Genomic DNA, 13,470 nt, shown 5'->3' on the forward strand with positions numbered 1-13,470 from the left:
ACCAAGAGTTGGCTATTATTTCCTTGTTGTTTCATATTCTTTAAAAATGCTTTTCCTCTATATATAAAAATAATGATGAAACATCATTATTAGAGGAAAACATCCAGGTGGAATCAAAACTTAACAAATGAAACTTAAAAACAGAAAAGCCCTCGAGATACAAGAGGAGAATTGAGGAGGAACTAAAACTCTTGGAGAAGTTTGGCTAATTAGTATGATTCTTTCAGAACCCCCAGTTGAATTCACTAAGCCTCTTGAGGACCAGACGGTCGAAGAGGAAGCCACAGCAGTATTGGAGTGTGAAGTATCCCGAGAAAATGCTAAGGTGAAATGGTTCAAAAACGGGACAGAAATTCTCAAAAGCAAGAAGTATGAGATTGTTGCCGATGGCAGAGTCAGAAAACTTATTATACACGGCTGTACCCCAGAGGATATTAAGACATACACTTGTGATGCTAAGGATTTTAAGACTTCTTGTAACCTGAATGTCGTGCGTAAGTATTCTTCTTACACAGGACTTTTCACTTGTAACTCTTTGATAAAAACAACAACAACAAAACCACTTTTTGCATGCCCTTCTTGGCCTAACTGCATTTCTTGGAGACTTACATTATTGGTACTGACATAACATGATCTTTTATGTGTTTAAAAAAAAGAGAAATGTCCTTCTGCTACATCTGGTCTGAGAAGGGCAGAGTGATCACTTTTTGCTATGCTTCTCACTGAGTAATGAGCAGATGTGCTCTTTGTCTACGTGGGGTAAGCCTACTGCAGGAATACCCCAATACAGATGAGGACAATTTAAACTTAAAAAGACAAGAAGGGAGTTAAAAAAAAAAGGAAACGAAATGAAAGCAAGTTCCACTTTGAAGGAAAATGAATTCTCAGGTATGAGAAACCACTAGAAAAAGAGCATGAAACTTCAGTTTGAAAAGGAGCACCCAAGAGATCTGCTGTAGTATGATAACACCCATTCACATAAAGCTGTCTCTGAGAAGAAGAATGGAAAAAAAGATGGAGTGCAGCCTGGATTGAGCCCTATAAGTGAAGAGAGCACTAATGGTTTTTAGCCTTATTTCTTCCTCTGGTGCAAAATATAACATCTTTTTTCAAAATGCCACATGCTAGCTCATTTTTTTCATTCATTCATTGGTCGAATGATAACTTTTAGAGTGTCTTTATTTTTGTGCAGTATTTGCTATTTACTCACCTTAAGATATGCGGGCACCCCCCCCACACACACACACCCCTACCATGCCTAATCCATCAGGCTTACTTTCTGCACTCTGCAAACTAGGGTAGTACCCGCCCTAGTATGGAAAACAGTTTTACTTTTAAAGAATCAAGCCCATTTTTAAATTCTTTTGTGGAATTAGAAAAAAATACATTTGCTATTTGGTTTAGTTGCTTCCCATCTGTTAACAGCTCATAGTGGCTTTGATTGTGCTTCCATGCATCTTAGTCGGTTTTATTCTTTCCACACTGTGGTTGCTCTACTTTCACTTAAGACAGAATAGCTTCTTGGGTCACCTTCTTCTCTGTCCTCTACTTTGTCTCCACTCCAAGAAGGCTCAGCTACAATGAGCATATCTTGAAGCCTATTAGCCAGCACTTGTGTCCCAGAATCTCATTGATCAAGAAAGGTCATCTTGGGAAGGACTCACAAGGAGCCCTGAAAAAAGGAAGGACATGTTGGCAGCTCTTCAATCCTATAAATCCACCAACTTAATTCTGGACATAAATTAAACTATATATATATAAAAGAATCACCCCCTCCCATTCAAAGCTTGTTGCTTAGTTGCACTAATGAACTTTATGCCTTATATGTGACTTCTTTGAAGCTGACACACACCAAAAAAGCTGAACGTATATAATTTCAATTGCAGAATTATGCCTCTTAGCTATAGACAAGACTGGCCATAGCTCTTCAAGCTGTACTACCACTGAATTCTTCTAATTTTTCAAAGATTATTCTGCCTGCCTTAAATAAGATAATGATTCTTTGCTACTGGTATCTCCTTTGACAATATCAACTTTCAACTCTGGAGAAGTATCAATGAAGATTTTTCCTTCCAGCTATCATTCAGAAGAACTAAGCTGGTGATAGACAGGAAGAATTAGTTGGGCATATAATATGCTACTTAATTTTATAAGAACTACAGAGATGTGTAAAATGCAAAGTATCAGAACTGAATGGCAGCTCCAAGTGACTTCCAAATCAGTTGTAGCCTGATATGAAAAAGCTTGCAAAAGACTCACTTTTTCTTAATATGCACTATAGTAATGTCAGAATGAATTTCTAGAAACCTCATTTTGAATTCTGACCTTCTCTTTCAGCTCCTCATGTGGAATTCTTAAGGCCACTCACTGACCTTCGAGTTAAAGAAAAAGAAATGGCTCGGTTTGAGTGTGAAATTTCCCGAGAAAACGCCAAGGTCTGTGATTGTGTGGTTGCTAACTTGTGTTCTCCAATAAATTTGTTTACTTTTAGTCAGCCAAAATGAGAGGGAAAAGAAGTGAACCAAACCTATCTCTAATCATTTTATTTTTAGATTAATGGTTTTACTTTAGTATGAAAGACATACTTGATTTAATTGTTCTCTTGTTAGTAGTATTCATTTGCTATTACTTGAAAAACACTGAATTTACAATCAGGAGATTTAGATATTATTAATTTGAACCATAGGAAAGAGATTTTTCTTAAGTTAAAAACAATCAATAATCAGCAATTTCATATCTCTCAACTAAATACTCCTAGTGGCCATTAACTACCATAGGTGAGTCAACTTTGAGTCTCAGTTTACACATCTGGAAAACAAGAGTTGTTCTGCATGAAATCCAAAGCCCTCTATGACTCTACACTTAATATGATCTCATTAATTTTAATGCCTGATAATAGTATCACAGCTGTTCACTTAATAATTGAAGAAGTTTGTTCTTGTTTTTGGGGGTTTGGTTATATTTACCACTTTAGTTCTTCTTAATAATATAAAGTCTTATTGACTGCTTTTAGAAGAGCTAAGGATCATAGTTCTTCTCAAGGACACACATGTGAAGGAATAAGAAAACTGATAAAGGTATTTGTTTATCTTAAATAAAGGTTAAGTGGTTTAAAGATGGTGCTGAAATTAAAAAGGGCAAAAAATATGACATCATATCTAAGGGAGCAGTCCGCATTCTTGTTGTCAACAAATGTCTACTGGATGATGAAGCAGAATATTCCTGTGAAGTAAGGACAGCAAGAACTTCTGGCATGCTGACAGTTCTGGGTAAGAGTGAAGTCTTTCTCTGCAGCAGTATATGTGTTGGGGAAAAAAAAATCTCCAGTTTAATTCATTTTTTAAAAAATTCCTCTTGCAGAAGAAGAAGCTGTCTTTACAAAAAATCTTGCCAACATTGAGGTTAGTGAAACAGACACTGTAAAACTGGTTTGTGAGGTCTCCAAGCCTGGAGCAGAAGTAACTTGGTACAAAGGGGACGAAGAGATCATTGAAACAGGAAGATACGAAATACTTACTGATGGACGAAAGAGAATCCTGATCATTCAAAACGCTCACCTGGAAGATGCTGGCAATTACAACTGCCGACTCCCAAGTTCTCGAACTGATGGCAAAGTCAAAGTTCATGGTATGAAAATTACAATGAATGCTATTTTAAGAAAATCATGCTTGTTGCATTTAAGGTACAAATGCTGAATTTTTCAATATCTTGCAACTTTTTCTTTCCAGAACTTGCTGCTGAATTTATCTCAAAGCCTCAAAACCTTGAAATACTTGAAGGAGAAAAGGCTGAATTTGTCTGCTCTATATCAAAGGAAAGCTTTGAAGTCCAGTGGAAGAGAGATGATAAGACACTTGAATCTGGAGATAAATATGATGTCACTGCTGATGGCAAAAAGAGGGTTCTCGTTGTGAAAGATGCCACATTACAAGATATGGGCACTTATGTAGTCATGGTTGGGGCTGCCAGAGCAGCAGCTCACTTGACTGTAATTGGTAAGTGTGTTTGTGCTTCTTGGATTTACTTATATTTGCATCTACCACTTTGGTCCTTCGTACTATAAAGTTTTGCTGATTGCTTTCAGAAAAACTCAGGATCATAGTTCCTCTGAAGGACACCCATGTGAAGGAACAACAAGAAGTCGTCTTTAACTGTGAGGTCAACACTGAAGGTGCCAAAGCCAAATGGTTCAGAAATGACGAACCCATATTTGATAGTTCGAAATACATTATTCTCCAAAAAGACCTGGTCTACACCCTCAGAATTAGAAACGCGCGATTAGATGATCAAGCCAACTATAGTGTGTCTCTGACCAATCACAGAGGTGAAAATGTTAAGAGTGCAGCCAATCTAATAGTAGAAGGTAAGTCACTTATTTGACATTAGAGATTTTAAAAATCAATTTCTATTATGAAAACAACTAAAATCAACATTCTTCTTCTTTCCAACAGAGGAAGATCTTAGGATCATTGAGCCTCTTAAAGATATTGAAACAATGGAGAAGAAATCTGTCACATTCTGGTGTAAGGTGAACCGGCTCAACGTAACACTGAAGTGGACCAAAAATGGAGAAGAAGTGGCTTTTGACAACCGTGTCTTATATAGAATTGACAAATATAAGCACTCTCTAATCATTAAAGATTGTGGCTTCCCAGATGAGGGTGAATACGTTGTCACTGCGGGACAAGATAAATCTGTTGCTGAGCTTCTCATCATAGAAGCCCCTACAGAATTTGTGGAACACCTTGAAGACCAGACAGTCACTGAGTTTGATGATGCTGTCTTCTCTTGCCAGCTCTCCAGAGAGAAAGCAAATGTAAAATGGTACAGAAATGGGAGAGAAATTAAAGAAGGCAAAAAGTATGTGAAAACATCTCAAGCTCTATTTCTTAGCTATATATATATACATATACATGTTTGGCAATTTAGTGGTCCTTATGAAACCTAACCAATAATTCAATCTCTTCTTTTAGATACAAATTTGAAAAAGATGGCAGTATACATAGACTCATTATAAAAGACTGCAGGCTGGATGATGAATGTGAATATGCTTGTGGAGTAGAAGACAGGAAGTCTAGAGCTAGACTATTTGTGGAAGGTACATATTAAATGAAAGGACAATTTTTAATATCAGTACCAGTTTTCAAATGTTGTTAATCCCAATACAAACATGTTTGTATTTATTTCACATTTTCTTTTCAGAAATCCCTGTCGAGATCATCAGACCTCCCCAAGACATCCTTGAAGCCCCTGGTGCTGATGTTGTCTTTTTAGCTGAGCTCAACAAAGATAAGGTGGAAGTCCAGTGGCTCAAAAACAACATGATTATCGTCCAGGGTGACAAACACCAGATGATGAGTGAAGGAAAGATACACAGGCTACAGATTTGTGACATCAAGCCCCGTGACCAGGGTGAATACAGATTTATTGCCAAAGACAAAGAAGCCAGAGCTAAGCTTGAACTGGCAGGTAAGTCCCTTTCTTTTATCTTCAGATAGCCTTACAATACTACAGATACTGTGCTGGTTTCAGACTTCACAGTTAATGAGAAAATGTTTGTGAGACCCTTTTATTCCTATTAAGCCCTGTCCACATGTTAGCTATTCTAATTCCTCTTACCACCAAGAGCCCTGCTCTTTACTTGCTAAAACCCAGCACAGTTCCTGGAATGTGGCAGCTATTCATTAACTCCTAGAATTAACCTATTGCCCTGTGAGTCTCCCTAGCAAACCCAGGCCTAGAGCCAGCCCTATTCTTTTCTACTTTCCAAGTCCCTGTGGGGCCTCTTAGGTCTGTTCTCATTCTGACCCAGGCTTCTAAGACATCCTTTTAGGTTGACATTTTGAAAAAGCCATTAATACACCTCTTGTACATAAGAACAAGTTTGTCTGATTTATCTTGAACTAAGTATGAGGTGCCTACTCTGTATAAAACAAAAAGCATGTTTTATGCACTATATTTTAGGCCTGTTAGTATTGACAACAAAGAATGGAGATTTTATGGTTTCATATCATCCTTAATCCTCTATTCTTCAGAGTCTGATAATTTGTCAAGTAAGCTGTGAGAACTCGAAGTCAGCTAGTGTTCTCCACTGTAAAGTTACTGTGATATGCTTCCAAGGTTATGTAAATGGTATTTGCTGATGAATGCATAGTAACACAGCAAGGGCATCTCTGGACTACAATAAAGCACTCAAAAACATTCACATATGATTTTTCTCACTAGCTGCACCTAAAATCAAGACGGCTGACCAAGACCTGGTGGTTGATGTTGGCAAGCCTCTGACGATGGTGGTCCCCTACTATGCCTACCCCAAAGCAGAAGCTGAGTGGTTTAAAGAAAATGAACCCCTCTCTTCAAAAACAGTTGATACCACAGCTGAACAAACTTCCTTCAGAATTTTAGAAGCCAAGAAAGGAGACAAAGGAAGGTATAAAATTGTGCTTCAGAACAAACATGGAAAAGCAGAAGGATTCATCAATTTAAAAGTTATTGGTAAGCCCTTGAGTCACTTGGACTTTACTGGCAAAACACAAATAAAAATGTGATTATACACTAAAAACAAAAATTGTATATGTGAATTTCAGATGTTCCTGGGCCAGTACGTAACTTAGAAGTGACAGAAACATTTGATGGTGAAGTGAGCCTCGCTTGGGAAGAACCACTAAGTGATGGTGGAAGCAAAATCATAGGTTATGTTGTTGAAAGACGTGACATCAAGAGAAAGACATGGGTTTTGGCCACTGACCGTGCAGACAGCTGTGAGTTTACTGTCACTGGACTACAGAAAGGAGGAGTTGAGTACCTATTCCGTGTGAGTGCAAGGAACAGAGTTGGCACTGGTGAACCAGTAGAAACTGACAGTCCTGTAGAAGCGAGGAGTAAATATGGTAAGAAGACTTTCAGTAAATTGAGAAGTAGCTTATCTTTGCTTTTATCCCTGAGATAACTGAAAGCCCATGTTTTCTTCTGTGATGAAATGTAGATGTTCCAGGCCCTCCTCTGAATGTAACAATCACTGATGTGAACAGATTTGGTGTCTCACTGACATGGGAGCCACCAGAGTATGATGGAGGTGCTGAGATCACAAACTACGTCATTGAATTAAGGGACAAGACTTCTATCAGATGGGAAACTGCCATGACAGTGAGAGCTGAAGACCTGTCTGCAACTGTCACTGATGTGGTGGAAGGACAAGAGTATAGCTTCCGGGTCAGGGCCCAAAACCGAATTGGAGTTGGAAAACCAAGTGCAGCCACACCTTTTGTCAAAGTTGCTGATCCGATTGGTAAGTTCATCAAAAAAGGGGAAATAAGTACTCCACTAAATCAAGAAATTAAGCCTATCAATTAAAATAAATCAAAGTTAATGCAAAGAACATTAGAAAAATTTGAACAAAATTATAGAAATGCAGACTGTGCCTGCTTTTATTCAGTGATTGTGGGGATGATCAAAATGATGACTGCATTGTCTTAATAAATCTGTCACTGAATTAAATGGTGGGCTTCCCAGGTGGCACTAGTGGTAAAAGAATTAAATGGAATGCTCCAATTCTTTCTTCCAATCCAGAGAGACCAAGTCCTCCTGTGAACCTAAATTCCTCAGATCAGACTCAGTCCTCAGTTCAGCTTACATGGGAACCTCCTCTGAAAGATGGAGGAAGCCCAATTTTGGGCTATATAATTGAACGATGTGAAGAAGGAAAAGACAATTGGATTCGTTGCAATAAGAAACTTGTCCCTCAACTGACTTACAAGGTAGGGCATGTGTATCTAAAATAAATAGTATATGATTGTGGACTTAAATGTGTATATATATATATATATATATATATATATTTTACAAATATTGATTCCTAATTTTAGGTTACTGGATTACAAAAAGGAAATAAGTATTTATATCGAGTATCTGCAGAAAATGAAGCTGGTGTTTCAGATCCATCTGAAATTCTTGGTCCTCTAACTGCTGATGATGCTGATGGTAAATGGATATTTCATTGTTAGATTTGGGAACAGCACATAGCTTCTTTAGGGGTACTAGGGATTCAAATATAGTATTGGAAAGTCATTAATTTTTCTCTTTGGTAGCTGAACCAACAATGGATTTAAGTGCATTTAAAGATGGTCTGGAAGTTATTGTGCCAAATCCCATCAAGATCCTGGTTCCAAGTACAGGCTATCCAAGGCCAACTGCTACCTGGTCTTTTGGAGATAAAGTACTAGAAGCAGGGGACCGGGTGAAAATGAAAACCCTGTCTGCCTATGCGGAGCTTGTCATTTCTCCAAGTGAACGTCCAGACAAGGGCATTTATACACTGAAGTTAGAAAATCGTGCGAAGGCAATTTCTGGGGAGATTGATGTCAATGTAATTGGTAAGGAACTAACCTTTTATCATATAAGGTGATTTGACGGTACTAACAAATATTGGTTCAAGCTATTAATGATTCTGACTGAATTTTTTTTCAGCTCGCCCAGGTGCACCTAAAGAACTGAAATTTGGTGATATAACCAAGGACTCAGTACATTTGACTTGGGAACCACCAGAAGACGATGGAGGAAGTCCATTAACTGGATATGTTATTGAAAAGCGTGAAGTCAGCCGGAAAATATGGACTAAAGTGAGTTTTGAGAAGGAAGGTACCAACTCCAGAAAAGGGAGTGGGGGAAATCCTGAGATGCCTTGCAAAGTTAAATGTTTTTACCTTTACACTGCTGAAAAAGTACCTAAATCTTTTTAAAATGTATTGATGCTAATGCTTCCTGAGGTAGTTCAAACAAGATTTGGTGTAATTGCCTCATTCTATGAGCTTTACCAGATCTTCAACTAGGTTTGTTAAAAAAAAGAAAATCTACTTATTTACTTAGTAACTGATTATTATCCAGTATGTCCTTTTTTTTTTAAATTAGTTTATTTATCAATTTTTTAACTTTACAATATTGTATTTGTTTTGCCATACATTGACATGAATCCACCATGGGTGTACATGTTTTCCCCTTCCAGAACCCCCCTCCCACCTCCCTCCCCATCCCATCCCTCTGGGTCATTCCGGTGCACCAGCCCCGAGCACCCTGTATCATGCATCAAACCTGGACTGGCAGTCCTTTTAAAAGGGCTATAAGCCATTCTAAGGACATAAGTACTAAATTAACTCTCTGGTCGTCATACTTCTCACTCCACTAGATAACCTTAGTTGGCCTAATCTGCCATTTTCTCTCCCCAGTTTATACCATTACTTTCCTTTAACCTTGATTTATCGTACTTCTACTTGCCAAGCTGGTAGAAAGAATCAAATAAGGTTATTTGCCAACTATTTAATGCATATAAATTATGAAACAATTCTACCTTATATTAAGGGTCAAATATTATTTTGTATCTTTCTTTGCAACTTTTTCCTTAATATGAAATTAACATAAGATTCATCCTTAGCATTCAAAACTCTGCGCACTCAAAACTCTTTTGACTTGGGCAGAGAGTTTTTGGAAAACAACTAATTAATTGTATTGCTCTGTCCCAGGTTACAGACTCTGTGACTGACCTAGAATTCACAGTTCCTGATCTTCTTCAAGGAAAAGAATATTTATTTAAAGTCTGTGCTCGTAACAAATGTGGCCCTGGAGAACCTGCATATGTTGACGAACCTGTAAATATGTCAGCTCCTGCAAGTGAGTACATCCTTCTTACATAGCCTCTTGTTACCTGTTTTTATTTTTATTTTTTACTTATCTATTTTCTGGCCACACTTGTGCGGCTTATGGAATTGAACCTAGGTTATAGCAGTAAAAATGTGGAGCCCTAACCCCTGGACCACTAGGGAATTCCCACCTGTTTTTGCTTTAGACTTAGAGTTGAAGTTATGGGGGAAAGACACAGGTTGGCAATACAGAGATTTCATAGATGGTCTAAGACTGACCCTCTCTTTAAAATGCTGCAGCGGTACCTGACCCACCAGAGAATGTTAAGTGGAGAGATCGAACCGCCAAGAGCATCTTCCTAACATGGGATCCACCTAAACATGATGGTGGTTCACGTATCAAAGGATATATAGTTGAAAAATGTCCACGTGGTTCTGATCGATGGGTCCCCTGTGGAGAACCAGTGGCAGAAACAAAGTAAGTTTTTAAATTATTTGACATAAGAGTAAATATTTACTCTTACTACATGGGCTTTATTTTGGAAAGTCTAAATGTTAAGTTTAGAACTTCTTTGGTGTGCCTAGTTTTTTAAAGTGCTGCTGAACTTACCCTTTAATCAGGATTTTTATAAATTAAAATATTGAAGCAATCCAGAATTAAAGGATAGTATTATACCACGGGTATGAATTTTGGAAATATTATGAATACTACACAATGGGACAGATGAAATGCATTAAAGTAAAATATCCTCTTTTGTTTTCTGACAGAATGGAAGTGACAGGTCTTGAAGAAGGCCAGTGGTATGCCTACCGTGTGAAGGCCTTGAACAGGCTAGGAGCTAGCAAGCCAAGCAAACCCACAGAAGAAATCCAGGCTTTAGACACACAGGGTACTTACTTTAGGTTTTTGCTTTATTAGTCAAGACTTCTAACTTTAACGCCACCTGAACTTGCTAACATCTTAAATAATCTTTTCCAATTCAGAGGCTCCCGAAATTTTCCTGGATGTGAAGCTCCTTGCAGGTGTCACTGTAAAAGCAGGAACTAAGATTGAACTTCCTGCCACTGTAACTGGCAAACCTGAACCTAAAATAACCTGGACAAAGGCTGACATGCTTCTGAGACAGGACAAAAGAATCACCATTGAAAACATTCCTAAAAAGTCCACAGTGACGATCATGGATAGTAAGAGAAGTGACACTGGCAGGTACATCATTGAGGCTGTGAACGTCTGTGGTCGGGCCACCGCTGTGGTAGAAGTGAACGTCTTAGGTAAGGGAGGTTCTCGTTTTAAAAATGAGCAAACTCATTCCAGCTACTTTTGAAAATAAAACATGATTGAAAAATGTGTGTTTTCTGAGTATGTAATGCCATCCACAGATAAACCCGGACCCCCAGCTGCTTTTGACATCACAGAAGTGACCAATGAGTCATGTCTTCTAACATGGAACCCACCACGTGATGATGGTGGATCTAAAATCACAAATTATGTTGTGGAGAGAAGAGCCACTGACAGTGATATGTGGCACAAGCTCTCATCAACTGTCAAGGATACCAAGTTCAAGGCAACCAAGTTAACACCCAATAAAGAATACATCTTTAGAGTTGCTGCAGAAAACATGTATGGTGTTGGTGAGCCAGTTCAGGCCACTCCAATAACAGCCAAATTTCCATTTGGTAAGTTTCTCATTAATCAAGTTAGTTTAAAGAAAAAAAAGGATACTTATGTTAAATGTATATTTAGTTGTCATATTTGTATAAAGGCTATATAACCCACATGATTATCCTGTCTATAGATCCGCCTGGACCTCCAACTCGCCTAGAACCTTCTGACATCACTAAAGATGCAGTGACCCTCACATGGTGTGAGCCAGATGATGATGGTGGCAGCCCCATCACAGGATACTGGGTTGAACGACTAGATCCTGAAACTGATAAATGGGTTAGATGCAATAAGATGCCAATAAAGGACACAACATATAGGTACGCCCAAGCTCTCCATCACAATGTTAAAACAGCAGTGTATACAAATATTCATTCTTTAGCATTCCTTTTGAATATATCTGATTATATATTACTATAAAAATTTTAATTATTTTTACTTATCTTTTCTATTACCACATAATTTCAAAAAAAGACATAAATTCCATTGAAGGACACACTTCTTAATTTCTTACCATAAGATATCAACTTTATGGAAGTTCCAAAGTGTTTGGTCCTCCAGTATATTAATGATTATTATCATATATAATTAGATTGGTACATGTGACCAAATCTTGTGTGTGACCATGAAAAGGCAATTTTTAATTGAAATATTTTCATTTAAATTGCCAAACCAATTTTTAAGTAAATTACCTTCTTCTATGTGAAATAAATAGAATTTCCTGCTTTTCATCATGGTATTCAACTCACACTTTGTTCCTAATTCAGAGTGAAAGGTCTCACAAATAAGAAAAAATACCGATTCCGTGTGCTGGCTGAAAATCTTGCTGGACCTGGAAAACCAAGCAAATCAACTGAGCCAGTCTTAATAAAGGATGCCATAGGTATGATTCATTTATTTTCTGTGATTGATCTGAAGCTTATATTAATTCCTTTTGACAAATCTAAATAATGATTTCATTTCATTGCCTTGCAGATCCTCCATGGCCCCCTGGAAAACCAGTTGTGAAAGATGTAGGCAGAACATCATTAATGTTGAACTGGACAAAGCCAGAACATGATGGAGGGGCAAAGATAGATTCTTATGTCATTGAAATGCTGAAGACTGGAACGGAGGACTGGGTCCGAGTGGCTGAAGGGGTTCCCACCACCCAGCATTTGCTCCCAGGGCTCATGGAAGGGCAGGAATACTCATTTCGAGTTAGAGCTGTGAACAAGGCCGGGGAAAGTGAGCCCAGTGAGCCCAGCGACCCTGTGCTTTGCCGGGAGAAGCTCTGTAAGTCACTTTTGATTATTTCATCTTTGCTATCGGGGTTCTTAGTGACTCCTAGAAAATGTAGTGAAGACTGAATATTGGACAATAAGAAATTGACTATTTTCTTTTTCTTCAGATCCCCCATCACCACCTCGCTGGCTTGAAGTGATCAATATTACTAAAAATACAGCAGACCTAAAGTGGACAGTTCCTGAGAAAGATGGCGGGTCGCCCATCACCAACTACATTGTGGAAAAGAGAGATGTGAGACGGAAAGGCTGGCAAACAGTGGACACAACCGTTAAGGACACCAAGTGCACAGTGACCCCACTGACAGAGGGCTCGTTATACGTGTTTCGAGTTGCCGCAGAAAATGCCATAGGACAGAGTGACTACTGTGAAGTCGAGGACTCTGTCCTGGCCAAGGACACCTTTAGTATGCTAACTTCATTTTTGTGACACCATTTACAGTAGATTGTCACTTTTTTCTCTGGTTTTTCTAACCCATGAAAATTTTGCTTTCAGCCACTCCTGGACCACCCTATGCTCTGACAGTGGTTGATGTGACAAAAGGACATGTTGACCTGAAGTGGGAACCACCTAAAAATGATGGTGGAAGACCAATACAGAGGTAGAATGTTAATTAACTCATAAAGAAAAAATTACATCTGGCTGAAAATTCTTTATTGGTGTTAACAAAATCTTGTTACTTCAATAGATATGTCATTGAGAAGAAAGAAAAATTAGGTACCCGTTGGGTGAAAGCTGGGAAGACCTCAGGACCTGACTGTCACTTTAAAGTAACTGATGTCATTGAAGGAACAGAGGTCCAGTTTCAGGTTCGGGCAGAGAATGAGGCTGGAGTTGGTCACCCAAGTGAACCAACAGAAATCCTGAAAATTGAAGATCCAACAAGTAAGT

General features: G+C 38.3%; 1 protein-coding gene across 1 annotated transcript in view; it reads left to right on the forward strand.

The window, feature by feature from the left end:
* Positions 1–13,470, forward strand: part of TTN (titin) — a 274,932-nt gene that overhangs the window by 173,975 nt on the left and 87,487 nt on the right. Inside the window, exons 227-253 of the mRNA XM_081579499.1 lie at positions 228–494; positions 2,338–2,435; positions 3,101–3,269; positions 3,361–3,627; positions 3,729–3,995; positions 4,085–4,363; positions 4,452–4,860; positions 4,974–5,098; positions 5,203–5,469; positions 6,226–6,495; positions 6,588–6,890; positions 6,986–7,288; positions 7,570–7,757; positions 7,866–7,980; positions 8,088–8,372; positions 8,467–8,618; positions 9,516–9,663; positions 9,933–10,110; positions 10,401–10,522; positions 10,617–10,904; positions 11,013–11,309; positions 11,429–11,615; positions 12,063–12,178; positions 12,271–12,570; positions 12,686–12,985; positions 13,075–13,180; positions 13,268–13,464. Coding sequence (XP_081435625.1) covers positions 228–494; positions 2,338–2,435; positions 3,101–3,269; positions 3,361–3,627; positions 3,729–3,995; positions 4,085–4,363; positions 4,452–4,860; positions 4,974–5,098; positions 5,203–5,469; positions 6,226–6,495; positions 6,588–6,890; positions 6,986–7,288; positions 7,570–7,757; positions 7,866–7,980; positions 8,088–8,372; positions 8,467–8,618; positions 9,516–9,663; positions 9,933–10,110; positions 10,401–10,522; positions 10,617–10,904; positions 11,013–11,309; positions 11,429–11,615; positions 12,063–12,178; positions 12,271–12,570; positions 12,686–12,985; positions 13,075–13,180; positions 13,268–13,464 — 6,003 coding nt within the window. The remainder of the gene's footprint in view (positions 1–227; positions 495–2,337; positions 2,436–3,100; positions 3,270–3,360; positions 3,628–3,728; positions 3,996–4,084; positions 4,364–4,451; positions 4,861–4,973; positions 5,099–5,202; positions 5,470–6,225; positions 6,496–6,587; positions 6,891–6,985; positions 7,289–7,569; positions 7,758–7,865; positions 7,981–8,087; positions 8,373–8,466; positions 8,619–9,515; positions 9,664–9,932; positions 10,111–10,400; positions 10,523–10,616; positions 10,905–11,012; positions 11,310–11,428; positions 11,616–12,062; positions 12,179–12,270; positions 12,571–12,685; positions 12,986–13,074; positions 13,181–13,267; positions 13,465–13,470) is intronic.

Source organism: Giraffa tippelskirchi, chromosome 3, assembly GCF_054371585.1.
Source record: "Giraffa tippelskirchi isolate mGirTip1 chromosome 3, T2T-mGirTip1v1.2.pri, whole genome shotgun sequence".
Lineage (NCBI taxonomy): Eukaryota > Metazoa > Chordata > Mammalia > Artiodactyla > Giraffidae > Giraffa > Giraffa tippelskirchi.